This window comes from Durio zibethinus, chromosome 2 (assembly GCF_047325235.1).
Source record: "Durio zibethinus cultivar Kanyao isolate XHJ-2024 chromosome 2, ASM4732523v1, whole genome shotgun sequence".
Taxonomy (NCBI): domain Eukaryota; kingdom Viridiplantae; phylum Streptophyta; class Magnoliopsida; order Malvales; family Malvaceae; genus Durio; species Durio zibethinus.
The window spans coordinates 37,292,992-37,316,710 of record NC_143163.1 but is presented as its reverse complement, the minus strand read 5'-3'; the positions used below and the strand labels follow the sequence as shown (position 1 = coordinate 37,316,710).

General features: G+C 32.7%; 1 protein-coding gene across 4 annotated transcripts; it reads left to right on the top strand.

Annotated features, from left to right (window-relative positions):
* Window positions 1-5: 5 nt before the first annotated feature.
* LOC111318167 (ADP-ribosylation factor GTPase-activating protein AGD4-like) lies at window positions 6-22,071 on the top strand. 4 transcript variants are annotated; one of them, XM_022920854.2, is made up of 19 exons: window positions 6-196; window positions 505-581; window positions 1,191-1,286; window positions 1,704-1,774; window positions 2,759-2,821; window positions 4,058-4,102; window positions 4,694-4,759; window positions 5,457-5,504; window positions 5,614-5,709; window positions 5,809-5,850; window positions 6,654-6,869; window positions 6,989-7,126; window positions 8,609-8,824; window positions 16,607-16,693; window positions 16,814-17,068; window positions 18,062-18,180; window positions 19,463-19,553; window positions 20,090-20,556; window positions 21,576-22,071. In XM_022920854.2, exons 4-19 carry the CDS (start codon window positions 1,712-1,714, stop codon window positions 21,685-21,687), a joined length of 2,124 nt encoding a protein of 707 aa, XP_022776589.1. In that variant the 5' UTR covers window positions 6-196; window positions 505-581; window positions 1,191-1,286; window positions 1,704-1,711; the 3' UTR covers window positions 21,688-22,071. The 4 variants fall into 4 exon arrangements, with proteins under 4 accessions (XP_022776589.1, XP_022776587.1, XP_022776591.1 ...); XM_022920852.2 differs by having other exon boundaries at window positions 1,186-1,286; XM_022920856.2 differs by lacking the exon at window positions 16,814-17,068 and having other exon boundaries at window positions 1,186-1,286.
* The last annotated feature ends 1,648 nt before the right edge of the window (window positions 22,072-23,719 follow it).

Below are 23,719 nucleotides of genomic sequence, written 5' to 3'. Positions count from 1 at the left end.
GTGGCAGTCCACCAAATATCATCCTTTGTTTAATTGAACAACGACAGGCGTTTTCCTTTCGGACATTTTCATTCTGGATCCGAGATAGAGACCCTGAGATTTTGCAGTATTGAAATTCGAAAAAGAAAAGGAAAAAAGCAGATTAGAAATGGCGGCCTTTATCAAGCTAGAAGATTCACCTATGTTTCAAAAGCAGGTAACATTTGTGATTCCAGAATTATATTTGATTTTTTTAAATCGTTTAATTTCTTAGCCAATCAATCGCATATAAATCAGTTTCTATTGATTTTGTGTGTTCTGAATAATCAAAATTCGATTGAATCTGTGCTGATTGGCTGTTGGCTATTCCATTTTTTTTATTTAAAAAATATTTATGTTGGTTAAAATAATGGCTTATTTTTATATTGCCATGTATAGATTTTCTTCGTGATCTCATTGGGATTTTTATTATTATTTTTTAAAATTATGTATAAAAAGGTTCTAATATGTTTGTTGATTGAACAGATATGTTCTTTAGAGTACACGGCTGATGAGTTGAAAAATCGCTGTCAAACACTATACAAAGGAAGCAAAAAGTTTATGTATGTATTTTTTTCTTTCTATATTCACTAAGTGTTTTACTCATAGTGTCACATTTGCCTTATCAATCTATTAGAAATGCTTGGATCCTATTCCTGTCAATAATCATTTATGGAGGTTATGTTTTTTCTGACTAGTAAGTTTCATTCTTACTATATTAGGGTTGTACCTTTTGATTACCATTTCTCTTGTCTCTTCCACATGGTACTGACTGATAACATATTCTGAGTGCGCTGAATCCTCCGTGTGAAAGCATCAGCCTCGTAGCAAGCTTGAAGCAAGATTTTGGGTTCAAAATTTGGTCTCTAATACAAATGTATCTTTGTTGCCTTATTTCCCTTAACATCTGACCTTGAATATGTCCTCTCTCTCCCCTACTATTATATAGTTTCAGCTGCAATAAGAAGTAAGATATGAATCATATGATTAACTTTATCACCCAAAACCCAATAAAACAAGGATAAAATCCAGGGCTCTCTTTAGTGACTTAAGTTGTAAAATACAAGAAGGTTATCTAAGATTCTGTCTCACTCACTTATCTCTTGCTCCATATGTATATTTATTTATTTATATATTTATTTTGCGCTATCTCTATTTCTTTTGCAGGACAGCTCTTGGAGAAGCATATAATGGAGACAATAGTTTTGCTGATTCTTTAGAAGCATTTGGTGGTGGACAAGATGATCCCATTAGTGTCTCCATAGGAGGTATAACTACAACACCAGCCAGCTCAGTTATTTCTTAGTAATTAATGTTAACAATTTTAATTAGGTTTAAAGCTTCTAGTGTAACAAGTTTTGTCAATTAATTTTAAGACAGATGCGCATTTGACTCTGCATGTGTGTGCGTTTCTGACTGCTGAATTGCTTTTCTCAAGTAAATTCTTGTGTGCAATCAATGACAGAAAGCGAAAAACCATTCGGCAAATTTGCTTGTTGCCTTAATGCACAATAATGCTATCAAATGGCAATTGCTTTTTCACCGTTTGATTTTATTTTCATCTTGTTATAGTATAAGGTATTTAAAAACATAAAGGGAAAGATATGTTAGGAGATCTCATTGGGTGGAAAATGAAAGACTGAAGATTCTATCTTAAAGAATTCTTACATGTTTCCCTTTTATAGGGCCGATCATGTCCAAGTTCATCAATGCCTTTCGTGAGCTTGCTAGCTATAAGGAGTTGCTTCGTTCACAAGTGAGTATCAATTTAACATCTAAAGAAAGCAATTCTTTCTTATACAATTGAATAACACGGCAATAATTACACTTTGTCTTATTAATTTTTATTCCAAATGTATCTTTTTTGTTACGGGCAACGTTTTACTAAATGTTATTTTCTTTGGCCACATTTGATTTTCCTTTTTTTTACTTTATTTTGCATGATTACATAGATAGTGTTTAGTGCCTCAGGTATATTTAGATCTCTATTAATTAATATGCCTGTGTATGTTTTGAAGTTGTTTGATGTAATAAACCATGCATGAAATATTTGTTATTAGATTAGATTGGGAAATTTGTGTCAGATGTCATAATCACCTTAATTTTACTCCAATACTTAATCAAATGGTGAGCTTCTAGATGGTAGATATCATGTACCTTTAAAATTTTATTCATAAAAGGTGTGTCTATATAAGGTATCAACTCTTTTAACCAGCCTTTATTGAGGAAATAAGCTGTTATATGGTAAAAATCAAGGACCTTTGCAATTTGTCTTTCGAAAAACATACTAGGTACACCTACATATGGCATCTGTAGCTTATTACAAACAGTCTTATGACATTATATCTTCTACTGAAAATAAATTCACCTGATCAGATAGTAGCTTTGCTCCAAAAGTCTTTAACATGTTCATTTCTACATAGGCAAATATTTATGTAAATTCTTCATTTGCTATCAGATGCCTTTTGTTCAATCTGGTTAGTTCACATTGCTCTTTGATATGATAGCAGTAGTAGACACTGAACGTGTTTGTTGTGTGTGAAGGCTAACAATCTTGAGGCCACCTGCTGTATAACTTCGGATGAGCAAAATTTTGTTTTCAAACACTTCTAATATTTGAGAGTTAATATTAACATTTACCTCTTACTGTGCTACATGCCCAAGAGAATAGTAACTTATCTTTTGAATATTTTGTTTGGGATGCTTAGTTTTGTTTTTGAGATTTGAATATCCATTACAGGTGGAGCATGTGTTAATTGATCGGCTAATGCACTTTATGACTGTTGATTTGCAAGATGCAAAGGTAAAGATACTTTAGTTGCTATCTCTATTTTTTTTCTAAAATTGATAGTTTTGATCATCAATTTGGAATTGAAATTATTATTAACTAGTCCTCTTTCCACAGTCTATGTGTGTGTGCTGAATTTTTTTGACAAATTTAACAGAAACTGAGTCCCTAAGAGATGAACTCAATCGCTCCCTTGTTGAGATTTTGCATTGAAACTTTGGCTGTGTGCTTGCAATGGGTGTTGTTAATGATTGCCATACTTTCCTTGGCTTTTCTTGTAAATCTTTAAATTCAATCTAGGTGCGGTAGTTGACATAGGATGACCTTTTTTCTGTTAAACAACCACTTTGGTTTTGTAGCAAACTTAATTACTTTTCATGTTTTCTTTGGTGTATTAATGTGCCATGTTTGGATAAGTTGAGACACTTTTGAGGGGGGCCATACCTCATTGAAATAGTTCCTCCACTATAAACAACCTCTCACTTCACTCTTTTGTGGTATTTTTACTTCTATGGTTTGCCTTTTGTGTTTTCTCTTGTCTTCCCACCTCCATTTTTTTTTCTTTTGGAGTGAAGCTTCTCTTTTTCCATTATCCATACCACATTATGTATCCATGTAGTTTGCTGCTAGCCTAAACATATGTTTTTTTATCCATGTACTTCAATTAAGATATTCCTTTTCTTTTGCCATGTAATTTTTTATATTAAATTTGCCTCTTTTCCTTTTTCTTATTGTCTGGAAAATGGAGCCCTTTCTAACAAAGCTGAGTAATCCTCGGAATGTGAAACTCTGATTGTTAGGAAAATATAGGGCCCTCAAATGAATTGAAGAACCAAATATTGAGCCATGTTATGTTCCTTTTTGCATAGGATATGTTACAGTGTTTTTTGTCCAAGTCATGGACATTACCAATTACATTAGGAGACATTGTATATTGCCCACTTAAGAATTCATTGTTGATGAACATACTGGAGCTACATGATAGTTGTGGAAGCCAAATATTTGTAGCATGGGTTGAGATGTCTCCTCAGAATACAATAAATTCTGATGGTGGGAGCTTGTAGGGTGGGCGTGGGGTGGCGAATGAGTGTGATGGGAAAACATAACGATGACATTCATTATCAAAGATCTCAACAATTTTTATAACATTTCTTTCTTGCTAATTAGATTGTAGTCTAGTGCTAAATTCATGTCTTTTTTCCTCCTTCCCACCCAATTTGTCTCACAGCCCTTATCCTCTGTCTTTTGCAGGAGTCTCGTCGACGGTTTGACAAAGCTATAAATGCATATGATCAGGTATTAAATGCAATGAAAACTTCCTTTCTGACATGAAGTTAATTACTGGGTTTGGATATTGATGACAGTTTGAATCTCCTTCATCATTTTTCTCTCTCTCTTTCTTGCCTTTGAGGTCATTAGGATTAAAATTTTGAACTAACCAGTTATTAGGTAAAATATACTATATTTATATGTACTACCACTGGGAATTCTTCTAAATCAAGAGCTATCCAAGAGAAATGAATAACAGAGAAACCAAATCAGCAACTTGATGACTTATCTTCTATGTTCAGAAATCTGAATTTTCTGTGCAGCAAACAGATTTATTTCTAGTTTACTATCTTCAATATGTAGTGGCAAACATTGATGAAGATGTCTCATTTCTAAATAAGTTCTCCAATGGATTTACTAATACAAGTGCTGAGAATTCAAACCATTAAAAAAGTATGCAGATGGATATGCCTTGTAGAAGTTTTAAATATCATCTATTTTTCCTCTAAAATTTTATGAAAAGCCACCAATCAAGCATAATAAAACCATTAAAAAAGCATCGTGTTCCTTGATTCCTGTAAAATATAATGCTTTTCACTAAATGTTCTGTACTGCCAGGCACGTGAAAAGTTTGTGTCTTTGAAGAAGAATACACGAGGAGATATTGTTGCTGAGCTAGAAGAAGTACGCCCTTTCCTTATGTAATATTGACTCCTCTGTTTCACTAGTTCTCTCGTTTTTCTGTTATACTGAATTTGGTTCACTAGTTAGTAAATATTTAACTGTTTCAGTACCATAAAAAAGAAACAAAACACCTGTTTCTCTGGACCATAGAACTATGGATCTGATATCATTTTAGCTTGTAATTATTTTACTCCGCTTTGTTTTTGAACTATATATCCTGATGTGCCTTTTTCTTGACAACTTATGTGATTGATTCGTTCTCTTAGCTTACCTTTTTCCGAAGAAAGTGTGTTTCCAGTTACCTGGATGGAATGTTTACACCTGGTCTTTTCTGCATAGATATCCATTATGATGTTTCCAGTATCTAATAGCTCATACTTGATCTGCATTGACAAAAGTTTTAGGTGCAAATCTTGAACATTCTGACTGAGTCCAAAAAGTAAATACCACTTTTGCTTAAAGATTTGAAAACCTAACTAACTAATCAATTCCTTATATTAAAGATGGAATTGTGGCTTGGTTTTTTGCTAATGAAGGCATTATTTGTTCAGATTATACCATATCATTATCCATCCACATCTTTTATGTTTTCTTGATAACTTTCAAACTTGTCTATAGAGTGCAGTTGTCTTTTTCATAATAAAACTAATCTGGATTGTATTCTGTGTTGGATTGGATTGGATTTTGTTTTTGACAGGATTTGCAGAATTCAAAATCTGCTTTTGAGAGAAGCCGCTTCAATTTAGTATGTTTACTGTGACTGCAAATCTCCCTGTTTATATATGTTAAAATAATGTTTCCAAATTATTTCATGCTTCATTTGGTGACTTTTCTTTGTGGTTTAAGGAAAACAGGTAAATGCTCTAATGAATATTGAAGCGAAAAAGAAATATGAGTTTCTGGAATCTATAAGTGCAATTATGGATGGCCATCTTAGATACTTTAAGCTGGTTTGTATTTCATGTTATTACGTATTACTTAATTTTTTTTGCTAGTTATACAAATGTAGTGTGTGTGGACTGAATATGATTGATTTCTTTTTGTCATAGGGGTATGAATTATTGAGCCAGTTGGAACCATTTATTCATCAGGTAATATTTTACGTTTTTGTTTTATAGAAAAAAATGAGAGAGAGGTGTTGATTAATACTGTCCAATTGACTGGATTAATTATTTAATGAGGGTTCTGCTCCATGATGTTAAAAACAAGCTAATGACATGTATTCGGTAAACTTAACGATTTCTAGAAATTTCTTCCATAGAAAAGTTGACTCTGTAAATACCTATGACCCTATGACCATCGTGTTGGGTGCTTGTATTGGCAATTAGAAAAGAATTTTGGTCAACCTACATAATCCATGCAATTATGGGAATACTGTGTCTTCTTTTAGAGGCTTAAGTAGAAATATTCTTTGCATACCGCTTTCCATTATCATTTTCTTTTTTCAAGCATATGAATAGATGTTAGTGTTTTCAGTTACAAAGCATAAATAGATAGACAGGCACATAGGAGACACACTCAGCTGTATTCTTGTGTGTTTTTTGTGAGGAACATGACAAAGAATATTCTTTGTCTGTGCCAATGCATATGAATTTATTATATCCTCGAACCATCTAGTTGCTTCGTTCATCCTTCTTTGAGATTCTTGAATCAAGATTTTCATCTCCTGAATGTAATAAGAGATCTGCATTTATATTCTGTGTTATATAAATGCATATCTCTGTTAAATCTTACATTGTGTGTGGAATGTGTGCACGCTTGTCATTTTAAACAGCTGGTTTTGTGATCCCTTCCCTTACCCTGTCTGTCCTCTTTATTAAATTTAATTTAATCTGATTTGATTGCTTTGCAAATAAGGTTTGAATTGATGACTGAATTGATTTTCTTATAACAGGTATTGACATACGCTCAACAAGCAAAAGAATTAGCAAATGCTGAGCAGGATAGGCTTGAAAAACGTATTCAAGAATTCAGGACCCAAGCTGAGATAGATACTTTACGAGCTTCTAGTAACATAGAGCCTTCAACAAGTTCTGGAAGCATTCCTGTTATTGGCATGAATTCAGACAAAAACATAGAAGCAATCATGCAGTCCTCAACAAAAGGGGAGGTGAGTGAGTGATCTTCATATCTTTTTTGTTTGGCTGTTATTTTCATATTGGCTTTGTGTTTATTTATTAATGTTATTACTTGGAGAAATGAAATAATACTTTTTCATTCATTTTGCAGGTCCAGACAATCAAACAAGGATATTTGTTAAAACGTTCTTCAAGTTTGAGTTTGAGGGGAGATTGGAAGAGGAGGTTTTTTGTACTCGATAGTGAAGGAACTTTATACTATTATAGGAATAAGGGTACCAAACCAATGGTATGTTATATTACTTTATTACTGTCCATGGTTGATCAAGTTTAGTGATTTAGCTTGAAACATATTGTCTTTTAATTATGATTATTGATAATGGGGACTTATGCATATACCTGGATTTTAGTCTTGATGCTTGAAAATTTATGGTTTTGAAAAATTCAAGGATGTGTTAAGAGATAATTAAGTGTTTTCATGGTGTTGTTGTGCTATAACAGTGTCTTTTAGATTGAGAAAAGTGGAGGGAAAAGAAGTGAAATGGAGAGAGATTATTAATTTCTTATTCACATGGCAAGTTCAGGAGAGAAGTGAAAAGAACAGACTTACAATTTCTCTTCGCCCCATTTTTTATGTCTCCAATTTGGTTAGATTTGGAGAGAAATGAGAATGACTAATGTAGTTCTACATGATTTTTCAAATAAATCCTTTAGATGTAGTGATAAAATGTATGTCAAAAAAATCAAAATGTAAACAAGAGACTGAAATTTCTATCAAATCACTTCTTCATTTATTTACCATCTATCCTCTTCTCTCTTATTAATTCAAACACACTGTAGTCTGGATGTGCTCAAAATTACAAAGTTGCTGCATCTAGCTGCTGAAAAGTTAAAAGTTAAGATAATTTTAACCTTGTTTTCCAGCCAGCTGTTCCAAACTGTTTGAGCTCAATGATTAGGAACCTGCCTGAACTTACTTTGTTCTATAATTGGAATTAAATACTATATAGGTGAGTCGTATTATGTTTTGTTTAGCTGGTAGAGAGAGAAAGAAAAAGGGTTTTAAGTTGCATGTGTATAATTCATCATAAAATGTTGATTTGCAAGTGGGGTGAATTACTTTCCTTTTTACCTATAGATTGACTGCTTGTTCAGTGGTGTTTATCGCTAAGTTTAACTTATGCATAATCTTTTGACTTCTATATGTAGGAACTCATTCTTTAAGATTGTAGATCAAAAGTTCTTACAGGCTATTAATTCCAAATATCTAGTGCTTAATGCTATTTCCCATGATTGCTCCTGTAAGAATGAATATATTTATACAGGAGCATTTATGTACATATTGGCAGCCTGAAAGCCCACATAATATGTTTGAGTGGTTCATTTTCCCCCTAAATGGCTGTTTGATCTAGTATTTTCACCTATTGTAAATATCTATTTTCAAATTATTGGCAACCTGAAGGCCTGCAGTATTTTTGACTGGTTCATTTCTCCCCTAATTGACTGTTTGATTTAGTGTTTTCTCCTTTTGTAAATATCTATTTTCAAATTGTTTGTTATGCAAATATTTGAATTGATTTGAAACTTAAATTTAGCAAGCATGAAATGTATAAATAGTAGATTGCATTCAACAGTTGGTTCCATGAAAGAAGCATTACATAAATTCTTAGGTTAGACAATAAATCTATTTGAAAATGAAATATTTTTGGGCTTATGTAGTGAAAATGATCTAAATGAGGCATGATATTTACTTTATCTGCTTTATTCCCAGGGTTCTCACCATCAATATGCTGGTTCAGCTGAACACAATAGTGGTGTATTTGCTAGATTTCGTGCAAGGCATAATAGGTCATCATCATTTAATGAAGAAACTTTGGGCTGCCATACTGTTGATCTTCATACTTCAACAATAAAGATGGATGCAGAGGATACAGATTTACGGCTTTGCTTCAGGATCATATCTCCGCTGAAAACTTACACATTGCAGGTGCTATTGATTGGTCATTGGAATTTTTTTGCTTCACTTTTACTGAACTTATCAAGGATATGGTTAAATTTTATCAAAGTTGCAATGTGATACATTTAGCTGACTACATATAGTATGAAAAAGGGGTTAGTTTGTTGTTCTTGCTGTTATTGTTGGGTTTTTGATTGTGACTTTATTTGTATTATCAATTATCTTATGAAACCTTAATTTTAGCTATTAATAAGTGTTAACCATCAAACTTAAAACCAATTGGCAGCAAGTGGAGGGGTCCAACTTGAATTTAAGACTATAGGAAATTAGATATTCATTAGATGTGAGATAACACCACACTAACAAGCCCCCATCACGTGTAGGCCGAGATGGAAGAAGTCTATTATGTGACAGATTTGGAAAGGGCAACAGAAAGGAATCTTGGCTCTGGTACCATGTGGAAAAACTTAAAAATAAAATTGTGTAAAAAAAACTGAATGTATATTGAAAAACTGCTCATAAAGAATTATACAAGCACCTTAGGTTTATATACAACTAACTAGTGGGTAAACTAGAAAACTAAATCTTCCTAAAGCTGGTCCTATAATTGAGGGATTGTCTATCCTAATTTTTTGTCCTTAATTCTAGGGATACAAATATTTAATTTTAGAGATACAAATATAAATATACAAATTACAAGATTACAACCAGTTGTAAATAGGTGTTTTCCCACACTTCCCTTTAAGCTGGTGAATAGGTATTTTCCATTCTTAGCTCGGAAATAATTTCTTGAAATCTTGCACTGCTAAGACCTTTAGTCAACATATCTGCAAGTTAACCTTTGGTTGATACATACGGTGTACAAATCAACCCATTGTCTAGTTTCTCCTTTATAAAATGCTGGTCTACTTCAATGTGTTTTGTTCTGTCATCTTTCGCAGGATTGTGTGCAATGCTTGTTGCAAACTTGTTATCACAATAGAGTCTCATTGGTTCATCCCACTTGATCTTCAAGTTTTCTAGGATAATCTTTAACCATAGTAGTTCACAAATTCCTTGAGTCAATACTTTGAACTCTGCTTCAGCACTTGATCTTGCCACCACATTCTGTTTTTTACTCCTCCAAGTCACAAGATTACCACTTAGGAAAGTGCAGTAGCCTGAGGTGGATCTTCTATTAGTTACTGAATCTACATAATCCGCATCTGTATATGCCTATAGAACCAGCCCCGAATTTCTTTTGAATAAGATACCTTTCCTAGGATTGGCCTTCAAATAGTGCAATACACAGTAGACAACCTTTAGGTGCACTTCTTTAGGACTATGCATAAATTGACTTGTCACACTCACAGCATATGCTATATCAGGTCTAGTATGTGAGAGATAAATGAGTCTTCCAACTAATCTTTGGTATATCTCTCTATCTACAACAACATATTCATTAGCGTCTCCAAGTTTTTTGATTAGGATCTATAAGGGTATTTGTAGGTTTACATGTGAGCTTTCCAGTTTCCTTCAAAAGATCCATCACATATTTCTGTTGTGAGATGAAAATACCATGCCGAGAGTGAGCTACTTCAATTCCTAGGAAGTATTTTAATCTCCCTAGCTCTTTTATCTTGAATTCTCTAGCCAAACACTATTTTAGAGATTCTCTCTCTTTTTCATTATCTTCGGTTACAATTATATCATTAACATACATACACTAATGGAATTGTGACTTTTCCTAAACCAGAGTGTTTGATAAACAATGTGTGATCTCCTTGACTCTGCTTATATCTCAGTGCTAGCATCACTTTGACAAATCTCCTGAACCAAGCCCTCAGAGACTGTTTAAGGCCATATAAAGCCTTTTTCAGCTTGCATATTTTGTTTGCTTCTAGATGACCTTCAAATCCCTGTGGAACCCTCGTATATATTTCTTCTTCCAAATCACCATGTAGAAAAGCATTCTTTATATCAAATTATTGAAGCTGCCAATTGTAATTTGCAGCCGATGATAACAAAATCCTAACTGTATTCTTCTTGGCAATTGGTACAAAAGTTTCCTGATAATCGACTCCATAAGTTTGAGTGTAGTCCTTAGCCACCAACCTGACTTTATACCTTTCAACAATACCATCTGCCTTGTATTTTACAGTGAAAATCCATTTACACTCAACTGGATTTTTTCCTTAAGGCAACTCTACCAATACCCATGTCTTATTTTTCTCTAAGGCCGCCATTTCTATTTTCATGGCTTGCCTCCATTTCTTATTGGATGATGTCTCGGATAATGTAGTTGGAATGGAAATAGTGTTTAGGCTCACAAGAAAATTTTTATGGGATGGTGAGAATTTTTCAAATGACATAAAAGTAGAGATTGGGTATAGTGGATGCTTAGTACATTCTTTGGTTCCTTTCCTAATGACAATAGGTAGATCATAATCACTAGTTATAGTTTTAGGAGATTCATGCTCATTTTGATAACAGAGTCAAAGATTGTGGTTACCTCATTTCCAAAGTTAGGATCAGGTTCTTACACTTGCACTGGTTCAGTACTTGGGACTTTCCTTCTTGAGTACACCTGTAATTCCTTCATAGAATCACGAATAATATTATTCTTTGTCACATCTTCTGTGTTTGAAATGGGTTCAGAATCAAATTCAGTGTTTGACTTGGACTCAAAAGAAACAAGTTCAGATTCAAAAGAATTAATGGGTGAAAATGTTGAAAAGGAGGACAAGTCAAGCAAAAAAAAGTTTTTATCCTTATCTTCCACGAATGAAGTCTTCTCCTGAAGATAAGGTTGAGGAAAAAATGGTTTACTTTCTTTAAAAGTAACATCTGCAAACACAAAATTTTTTGATAGGAGGATGATAACACTTGTATTGTTTCTGAGTTGATGAATACCCCACAAAAATGCACTTAATTGCTCCAGGATCCAACTTTCTCCTATTATGACTGTGAACATGAACAAATGATGTACAACCAAATATCCTAGGTATGAGGTGGTTTGTGGTATTAAAGTTGGGATAGAATTGTGAGATTAGTTCCTTAGGAGTTTTAAATCTCAAAACCCTTGAAAATAACCTATTTATAATGTGTGTGTGGTAGTGAGAATAGCTTCCCTGAGTAGGATTTAGGTACGTTTGCTTGAAAAAGTAAAGTTAGGGTAGTGGCTAGTAAATGGCTGTTTTTCCTCTTTGCCAGTCCATTCTGCTGTGGAGTGTTAACATAAGATGACTCATGGATAATCCCTCATTTTGGAAATGGGTAGATAAACTTTGGTTGAAATATTCTCTTGTATTATCAGCCTAAATCTCTTGATTTTCACTTTAAATTGATTTTGGATCATGTTTTGGAAGCTTAAAAACACATTATTCACATTTTATTTGGATTTAAGTAAAAATATCCAAGAGATCTTGGTACAATCATCTATGAAAGAAATAAACCACTTTGCACCAGAAATATTAGGAATTATAGAGGGACCCCATATGTCACTATGAATCAAGTAAAAAGGAGTAGAACTCCTTTTATTGCTAATTGCAAAAAGACACACGTCTATGTTTTGCAAGTTTACACACATCACAATGAAAATTTTCAGCATTTAATCCTTTGAACAAAGAAGGAAACATGTTTTTCAAAGTTTCAAAAGAAGGATGTCCAAGACAAAAATGATAAAGTCAAATTTTGTCTTTATTGGGAGATATTTCATAAAGAAATGACAAAGGTAAACTATTCTTGATATTACTTGTGTTGTTTGATGTCTCAAGATAGTATAGTCTATCCTTCTCCTTAGCAAGTTCAATCTTCTTTCCCTAACTCTGGTCTTGAAATTCATAATAGCAGGGATAAAAAATCACTTTGTAGTTCATGTCTCTAGTAAGTTTTTGTATAGATGTCAGATTAATAGATAATCCAGGAACATGAACATTTTTAAGAACAAATGAGGGATTAATTTGAACATCTCATAATCCTGTCACCGTAGTAAGTGAATCATCTGCACCAACAATTTTTTTATTACTAGGACACAGGGTATATGTACTAAACTTCTGTGAGGAATGTGTCATATGGTCTGTGGCTCTTGAGTCAATGACTCAAGAACTCGCCGAGACATTTAATCCATCTGAACCAGAAGCTTTACCTGAACTAGAGACTTTACCCAAAGAACATATTTCAGTAGGCTTTTCAAGAGTTTTCAATAGGCTTCTTAGTTCCTCAATCTTTTCTCTGTCCAACTTTTTTTGTTCCCGAGACTTCTGTGGTACTCCAGTGGTTTTACAAGTTGTCACTTCGTCAAATCGGGTAGTAGTGGCAAATTTTGCTATTTTGTGGCATAGTTATCTTTCTTAGGACTGAAACAAGTCTTGATAGTAAAGGTTTAACCAAAGACTATTCTAGGCAATGAAGGCCATAGAAGGAAAAAACAAGACTGAAAGATTTAACAAGATTTGGCTATGAAGGCGTGAAATAGAATTCAGAAATGAAGGTTGAAAAATTTTTCTTCCCAAGAATAGCCTAAAGCTCTGATACCATGTTAAGCATCAAACTTAAAACCAATTGGTAGTAAGTAGGGGAGCCCAACTTGAATATAAGACTATAGGAAATTAGATATTCATTAGATGTGGGATAACACCACACTAACAGCCCCCATCACGTGTGGGCGGAGATGGAAGAAACTTATTACGTGACAGATTTGAAAAGGCCAACAAAAAGAAACCCTGGCTTTGATACCATGTGAAAAAATTGAGAAAAAAACTTAAATGTACATTGAAAAACTGCTCATAAAGAATTATATAAGCACTTTAGGCTTATATACAACCAAACTAGTGGGTAAACTAGGAAACTAAATCTTCCTAAAGTTGATCCTATAATTGATGGATTGTCTATTTTAATTTTCTGTCCTTAATTCTAGAGATGGAAATATTTAATTTTAAAGATTCAAATATAAATATACAGATTACAAGATTACAAGCAGTTGTAAATAAGTGTTTTCGTGCAAGAAGTTTAACTCCTGATTGTATGATTCAAGATGATAGATAAAGGTATTAGGCACTTAACAGTATTTTGCTAGGTTGCTATTTTGGCAAGGTGTCGAACAATTTACAATATATCATTTCAATATCTTCAGGATTGAAATTATTTTGGAAATTGCAATCAATATTTCTAACAATTTTGTAGAGTGGAATTATTTGAAACATGATGCAAGTTGTATTAGCCTCTCCATATGTTGCTAGGTGATCAAAATTCCAGTGTAAAATTAGAAAGCTATTGTCAAATAAAGTGAACAAAACTACATGAAAGGTGCAAAAAGTAAAATTTCGTACTTCTATTTGAATAGTAAACCCTTAGGTCAATGCCATGATGATTCTACTAGTGTATGAGCCAGAAATTTGAATGAATTTAAAGCATTGCAAATATTTTTGGATAGATGAAAGGAAAAATGACTATAATGCACGAAAGGAGTGCCAGCAAGGCTAATTTTAACAGAAAAAAATGATCTAAACACACCAAAGATGAAAATAAAGAAGTTTCGTGAAGAGAGTTGAGGAAAGTTAGCGATAAATTATTTTGATAGATTAATCACTATAAGTGATCTAGACAGTTTGGAATGCCTCGAAAAAAATTTTTTGATTAAGTCTAGAATTGTGTGGAATTAGAGTATTTGTTCTAAGGAGGTCCTCCAGAAAATAAAAGAAGAAAGGCAGTTGGCCTTGGTGAAGCCCTAATGACTAGGTTATCTGACGGTAACTTGGTTGAAAAAATTATTTAACAAGATTTTAATGACTAAAAGATGCTTGATGGATGGACAAAAAGTAGTATATAGATCTGGTGTGATATTCAGAGTTTCTCTAACTGTACCTGTGTTAAAGATTTTGTTAGAGGGTTGAGAATAGGTGTGGGTGTGACCCAACAATTTCTGGGTAATACCAGTGAGTTTGAATCATAATAGGCTTAACTCAAGGATTTTCAGAATCCTTACCTTTTTGCAGTAGTTACAATGATGTTACTAAGCATAGTGAGAGTAGAATTCTGATGTCCATGTTCTATGTAGATGTTATGTTGTATTTTAAGCAGCTGAAGCTTAGTTTAGAGTCAATTATAAGTCTGAATTACAGAATGCATTTGAGTCGTGTTTATTTGGGCTAATTGGAATAGAGATGAATAAACTGAATGTAGTTTTTAATATTAGCAATAGGGATGAAAGCAGAGAAATAAACAAGGGTCAAAATATTATTAATTGTGACAATTTTAGGTATCTAAGATTAAATATTGCTAATGGGAGAGACAAAAGATAATTTACTTATAGGAGGATCAAAACACGTTGGATGAAATGGAGAATTGCTAGTGCAACTGGTGTGGAATATGATAATAGGGATGCCTGTTCATTTGAAATTGTAAAATGTGCATTTTGGTAGTATTAGTAGTAGGTAGCAAACATGTGCACAAAAGAATGCAGCTGAGATGCGAATGTAGAAGTGGATGTGTGCTAGTATAACCAAAAATGGAAAAAAGAAGAGAAAGAATGAGAAATGAAGTTATTTTTCAAACAGTGGAGATAGTATCCATTCGGAAAGAAATTAGAGGAAGAAAATTTAGATTTTTTGAAAGGTGTAATATAAGTCTAGAGAAGTGTAAGTATGAAGGATGACTTGATACAGGTAGAAGGAACAGGAGTCAAAGTGAACCAAGGGATGAGGTAATAAGGATGTGAAATCTGGAACATCTTTCATAAAGCAGAGTCTTAATTGAGTGGAATAAAGAAAAATGATTCATTTTGGCAACCCCAACTCACTTTTTGGAATTAAACTAGAGTCTAGTTGAGCCAATATCATCGCATTATGAACATTCCAACTAGGTGGTTTAGATAGCTTTTTGAACCTAGACTTCTTGCACTTGCATGAACATGAACCTCCATGCCTCCTTTCTGGTATTCTTAAGAACTAGTAAATACTAAAAATGTCAAATAGTTCTAAATGTTTGTATACAAGAGGTTAAAATGATAGCCATAACCAATAGAAGCTAATGACAATGATATGGATATGGTGACTAAATTACTGTGAATTTTAGGACTGTCTTTCATTGAAAAATTGTTGTTAGATGCTTCAGAATGCAAGACTCTTGTTTACAAGTGTTTGGAACTTGTACCAGTATTGATGAACAGAATTGGACTTGATTTATAGAGCTGTGGAACTATGATGCTGCTAAAATCATTTCCTTTTGAAGTTAATTAATATTCCTCAGTATATATTTATGTATGTATGTATGTATGTATGTATGTATGTATGTATGTATAACTGTCTATGTATGTGTATTTTCTTGTGAAAAGGTTGAAGATTAAATGCTAGTTAAATACAAGGGTTCGAACAATGAACAATTTTGTCTGAAGTTTTTGAAATAGCTATTTCTGATGCTTCATGTTTGTCACTAAATTATTGCTAAATTCTAATGCATTGATCAAACCAGAAAGTTATCTAGAGGAAGCAGATAAATGAAAACTTCTCAAAACACAATATTTTATTTCCAACAATGGCATGCCCTTTCAAAGCTAAGTTGGAAGTTTTCCTAATCAATAGCAGTTATTCTTTCTTGCCTATAATTTTGCACTTCCACCACTATGGCAGTAATGCCCCTAAAAAGAGAAAGAAGCATGGATCAAGTTCTCGCATACAAACTTGAGTGTGAAACAATTATTACGATTACATTTGAATTACATAATTGAATGTAATGAAACATAGGACAATATTTTTTAACTTTCTAAATTAAGCTAGACAATAATGTTTTCTTCGTGGTGATTGTGCTGATACTTTTTGTCACTGGTTTGAGCAGGCTGAAAATGGGGCAGATAGAATGGACTGGGTTAATAAAATTACTGCAGTTATTACATCTCTTTTGAATTCTCATATCCTGCAGCAGGTTCTTTTTTTCCTTTAAAGTCATAGTTTTCTATTTTTTGTGATGATGAAATAGCAATTCTCATTAAATTGCTACTAATAGTGATTTGATTGTCTGTTGTGGCTGCATCTGGGAAAAAAGCATGTGGAGAATAATGATTATGCTCGCAGAGCTTCTTCTAATGTTAGGTCACCTAATAGGCTTGGTACTTTAGAGATTGACGGAATAGGCAACAGAGCAGAGCCTGTTTCTGCAGTCCTCAGAGAAATTCCTGGAAATGATGTTTGTGCAGAGTGCAATGCTCCTGAACCTGATTGGGCATCTCTTAATCTTGGCATATTATTGTGCATTGAATGCTCAGGTGTTCACCGTAATCTTGGTGTACACGTTTCAAAGGTGCAATTTGTTCTTCAAAAGAAGAGAAAAAGGACTTTATGGCCTATTTTTTCCTTTTAGTTTTTGTTAATTTTGCTATGCTGGTTTTGAGTTTATAGTTAATAGTCTATGTTTTGTCTTCAACCTGTTTAAGGTCTCCTAGAAACATAAAGGTTATGCCCTTTGATATCAACAAAAATTAGTGTCCGCTGTTAGCTGTGATGTAGTTATTTTTATGCTGCAGGAAGTTTATTTCTATGGTAAGGACATTGAAGAGTATTAGGTTGCAGCAAAGGTTTCTTCTTACTATTCTTGTTGTTATTTTAGATATACACTTTCCACCTTTGATTTTCAAGAAACTAAACTTAATGTGTTGTACCATGTCTTAATTGTCACACATATACAGCTTGTGTGCCCAGGTAAAGTTTCCCCCCTTTTAGATGAAATATGTTAGATTGTTGAATTGAATTCCACGTTATTGGCCCTCAAAGTATTTAGTTCCCTTCATTTCCAACACTTTTGGGTGTTGCACCAGTCTGTAGGGAGAATATGTTGTACAATTTCAAACCAGCTTTTATACTTACAAATAGCTTTGCTGCCATTGACTTATAAGTAGTTCTGCCCAGAAATATGTGGTGGACAATATGAGTCATGTTATGAGAATATGTTTAGTTCCCTTCATTTCCGAAACTTTTGGGTGCTGCTGCAGGCTAATGGGAGAGTGTCGTACAATTTCAAAACAGCTGCTATACTTACAAATGACTTCGCTGTAATTGACTTACAAGTAGTTTTGACCCTTAAAATTTGGACTAATGAGTCATGCTGTTAAATTTCCAACCTCTGAATTTCATGAATTGAATGAAAGTTCACTTACTATTTTAAGTAGCAAAATAAGAAAATTTAAGAGTCAAAGGAACAAATAAGAGGGAGGAGGCTGATCGAAAGAAATTGATATCTTGATCTTTCACTCATCTTAAGAGTCTGAATAAAAGAATACTCTTTTTCTGTGTGCAGGTGAGATCTTTGACATTAGATGTCAAAGTGTGGGAACCTTCAATTGTGGAATTATTTCGTACTTTGGGCAATGCTTATTGTAACTCTGTTTGGGAAGGTTCACTCCCTAAGAATGAGAGGTAAGATTTCCTCAGGCTAAAAAGAATGCAAAAATACTGCTACTAACTAATATGTTAATTTGTAATGCTATTTCTGTACATTACTGTAATTGTTGATTTCTTGTAAGGATATATGGTACCTATAGCAGATCAGGCAAGGAAGAAAATAAAATAATGTGCTTTATTGGTATTCTTATCATGTTAATATGAATTTGTATGATTGAGGCATTGTCCGCATCTACATTTTATTCTCAGAAAAGAAATTTTGTACTTTCCTTTTTGTATGTTTGTTTTTATGTGACATATAAAAATTCTCTAAATAGTTTAAATTAGGTTAATGTACAAAGGCTATAAAATTTGGTGGCTTTTTGTGTTAAAATAAGGTTTAGAACGTAAACATCTTTTTTCTTTATTTGACATTAAAAGGGTTCATTATAAAAGAAAAAATTTGTCCTAGTCTTTTCTTTGTAACAAGCAAGAATTCTTATCAAAACAATGTTAAGGATAGTGCAAAAAATAACATTAATGTCAATTAACCAGGTCATCTCTTGAGAGAAATGATGGTTATACTTAAAAAAACTCTAATCCAACTTGTATAACATTTGTTAGCACAATAGCCAGCAACAGTTTTATGTTCTCTAAACACATGCCTAATTGCTATAATCTCATATCTTCCAAAATGTAATTTACAAAAGTAGGGAATATTTTCGTAAAGAGATGTCCTCATTCCTTCATTTAGTCATGTTTTTAAAGCAGCCATTTCTTCATTATCATTATTTTTGCCAATAAAAATTGCCGTGTCTAAAATGCCATTGAAGTGTTTAAGCGAAAGGATTGTTTTGATCATTAAATTTAATTCTTCTGCTTTATCTTGAAAATGATGAACTATGAATTAGATTTTTTTTTTTTTGTTAAAATAGTATTTGGTATAATGTATCTTTTTCCCTTTTTTTTTTTTTTTTTTTTTGAGAACCATCATCCTGTTTTGTGTTTATTCTTGTCTACACGAACATGATGTTGGATTTGAGTTATCGCATCCTTTCTTTCTGTCCTATTCTTTGCCTTAATGTACCCTTTCACCCTAACATGTGTGCCAAAATTTCCCAAAAGATGCACTGTTTTTGTTAGATATGTTAGCATGATAATCAGTTAAGTTCTAAATGAGTGAATTTGAGGAAATCAAAGCTGGTAGTGGTTGAACTGATGATCTATAAGTGTTTGAACTGATAGCTTAATTTTGTGTTCTAGTAGCTAGCGATACAATAATCACTTTCCATTTCCTTTTTGGTGCAATTCTTTGCAGAGTGGATGAATCAAATGTTATTAGCACATCAATAACAAAACCATGCTCTAAAGATGTGATTTCCCATAAAGAGAAATACATTAATGCTAAGGTATATAGTTTGATTTCTTTTTCTCTTGATGTCCATGCATCGAAATTCATATTTCACAATCCATGCATTTCTTAATTCCCTTCTTCCTCATCTCTTTTACCCCTTGCATTGTGCCATTTAACTTTTTTGGAGTAGTGGCTGGGCTTTTCAATCAGCAGGGAACCTATTCTTGCATTGTTGTCTACTTTAAGTAATTGTGGTAATATTAGTCTTCTGCTACTTGTATCATTCTCTAAAAGGATCTGTGGATTATTTAGCTTCTTATGCGAGAAAGGAATAAATCACTCTAGGATATGATGTGTTATTCTTCATAGTCAAGATCATTTCCTGTTGGTTTCTTTGTTCTTATACCCGGAGTAATATTCAAGGCTGAAAAGCAGGTGCACTTGCACACATTCCTGTTCCTTTTAGACAATTGCCATTTTTCATGTGCAAATTGTCATGCTATTTAGATTAGTCTTTCATCTCTCACGCTGCTATGATAAGAGGCTGCGATTTTCAATACAGAGCCTAACATTATTCCTTCTCTTAACTAGTACGTAGAGAAATTGCTAATCATCAGAGATGAAATGCAACCTGGAGTTCTTCCAAAGTCAACAAACATCTGGCAAGCAGTTAAGACTGATAATTTACGAGAAGTGTATCGTCTACTTGCAATATCAGACACCAATATCGTAAATACCACCTTTGATGATGCTTTTAGCATTGAGTTCTATCACCATGCTGTTGACGCACAAGACTCATCACTTGATAGCCACAAAGAGGAAAGGAAACAGTATGATCCATCAGCCTGTCAGAGGATCAAGGATTCACATGACCCGAGGAACTGTCTACAAGGTTGTTCGGTTTTGCATCTGGCATGCCAATGCGGTAATCCTGTGATGGTTGAGCTGTTGCTGCAATTTAGTGCTGATATAAATATGCGGGACTTCCATGGCAGGACTCCTTTGCACCATTGCATTTCTATAGGCAACAGCCCATTGGCAAAGCATCTACTAAGAAGGTAGGCTGCATATTTTGCGTAATTACTTATCCATAAGAAATCTAATATTTCAGACAAACAGATGACACCATCTAAGCATATGTCTTAAGTCTAAATGATGGAGTACTAATTTTAGTCTGGTTCCCAACTCAAAGGACTAACCTATTTGGTGAGATGACCATCCCTCTATTCTCTATACATGCCCAAGATTGCTCTAATACACAACTTATGTGGGACGTAGCATACACTTGCACCATTTAACAGCTCTCCTGGCCAATCTGTGATACTCTCATTTGGGGGACCAGCCAAATGAACAGATCACAGCATGTAGTCTGGTGCTTTACTGCCCCTGAGTCGACATGACCGTACCACCAGAGTGGTTTTGATGCCACTTGTTACAAGCCTGGGTCTCAACCCAAAAGACTGGGCTATTAGGTGGTGGTCACCTTTTATATATACCCTAGACCACTTAGTTTATTTACATAAAATCTGGGACTTAGACACACCTTCACCATACAAGTGGTGTTAGAGCCCTGTTGAGATACTATCATGTGGACTTGGGAGCACTAAGGGCGCCAAATGATGTGAGCCCCCTTGGTGAAATATCGTTGGTAGAGAGAATTGTCATGTGGAGCAGGTGTGTGTTGAGTCCCACATCAAATATGTACTAGCTAAATAATGCTAATGTTGAAATCCTTTTCTTTGTTGTATAACCTTCGTTCACTTGGAGGACCAAATTTGTTCTAGTTTGACTGGCGAAGACTTGTTGCTTAATTGTCTGGATTAATTTCAAAACGAAATTTCATATTGGTCCCCAAATCTGGAGATGGAAGCTTTTATCAAACACCGAATTATTTGATAAACCTATTTCATATGGTTGAAAGATTGCATCATTCAATGTATTGATTGCTCTACTCATAAAGTGCTTGATAAAAAGGATTGATAAAATGACAAGTTACGGTTTACCTTTTAATATAATGCTTCATTTTTTTGTCTCGTCTGTCCTGTATAAGCGGTTTTAATTTGCCAACACTGTGCAGAGGCGCACGGTCAACGATTAAAGATGGTGGGGGATTAAGTGCTTTAGAAAGGGCTATGGAGAAGGGAGCAATTACAGATGAGGAGCTCTTTATTTTGCTCAGCGAAAGCTAGTGAAGCAAACATGGTTGCCCCAAATTCGTAAGCCTGCTTCTCTCTCATGACTTCCACTTATGTTGGCTGTTGTTGCCTATAGCATAACAAGAACCTTCTATCCTACTCTAAGCTGTTGACATTACTGAATTGTTTATCCTATAATATTTAAAACTAGATGTATTCTTAGGGGTAATTGTTGGAACCTTCCCTTTGTGCTTGCAATGGTTGGATGATTTTCTCTGTTGATTGTTTTGCTAGTGCCAAAATTTTACTGACATAGTCTCTAAACTCGCGAGGGTAAAGTTGAATTGGATGGTCACTGGTTGTAATATAACAATATGTTGAAGGCATAAGGGCCAATTTTCTTTGCTTTTTATCTAAATCAAGTTTGATTTCAATTCAGATATTTATTCTATCATTGGGAAAAGTTATTTGATTGTCCTTGATTTATTGCATGTGTTCGGCATTTAATTAGATGAAATCTTTTCTTTCTTTTTTTTTTTTTTTTTTTTTCTTTCTGTTTTACCTTCCTACAAAGCACACCATCACAGAAACAACAATCTTTCATACTGGTTTAGTTCTGCAAAAGTTTTCTATTGCTTCACGTTTTCAAATATTTTCTTAACCAAATTGTAATTGATTTTCTCATGAAATAAAAATTCTTTTGCTCTTCTGACAAGTTGCTTTAATTATAGCTTTTTCCGCATCATTTTACGTTTATAAAGTTTATATTAAGGGATGTGTTATTCCAATTTTTTTTTCTAGAGAAACAAACAAAAAAATAAAAAATTTTCCAATGTATGCAAGCAATGAAGATGCATTCGTTTCTTTAGTATTAAAAAAAATCATTAAAAGTGTTTAAAATAAATGCGATTATATTTTATGGATTGCATTGCAATGTTTGGACTTGAAAAAAAAATTCACTAAGGGACGTTTGAAACGCCAAATCTTGGATTTTTAGAAAAAATATGATTTTTTAAAAAATACAGTAGTCGAATTTTTTTTTATTTTATTTGTAAGATATCTTGTATTCAGATTTATTTATTTTATAAAAAAAAACTTTAGGTATATTAATTTTTACATAATTATTATAATCTTCGTAACATATATGATATTAATTTTTTATTTTATTTTATTAATGATAAATACTCAAATGTAAACGATGCTTTTAACATAAAAAAATAAATATTTTATTTGATTGTTATTTTTATTTATAAAATATTATTAATTGAGACATTTGACACCTTTTTGAATAACAAAAATTGATAAAAAATATTATTAAAAAAATATCAATTAATGCCTTTGTCACTTTTTTTATATCAAGAAAAAAATTAAAAAAGTTTTTTTTTTAATTTATTTATAAATGGATCATTTATAACTTTTTTATACAAAAAATATCTTAGATAATTTTTTTAAAAAATTAAAAAATTATTTAAGGTGTTTATGTATTATTTAAGACGTTTTTTGTATAGAAACATCTTAAATAATTTTTTTATATTATGAATCATTTAATAATTATCTTTTAATTTATAAAAAGATTATAATAATTATTTTATAAAAATATTAACCTTAAACCTTAAATCTTAAAGTATGAAAGGATTATTTAAAATATTTTTTAAATAATCTATTTATAAAATATATAAAAAAATTATTTAAGATATTTTTGTGCAGAAAACGTTTTAAATAATATTTTTATAAAAATATAAAAATATTTTAAAGGTATTTTATTTATAAAAATATCTTAAATAATCTTTTTATAAAAATATTAACCTAAATCTTAAAATATAAAAAAATTATTTAAAATATTTTTGTATAGAAAATACCTTATTTAAAGATTTTTTTATGACATTTTCTATATAGAAACACATGAAATAATACTTTTTTAACAAATATAAAAGGATTATTTAAAATAATTCATTTATAAAAATATAAAAAAATTTATTTAAAACATTTTTTCATGCCAAACATCTTAATTGCAATATAAAAAAAAAAAAATTTTTCTGTACAAAAACCTACAATTAAGTTTCAATAACTTCCGGACATGTTTTTC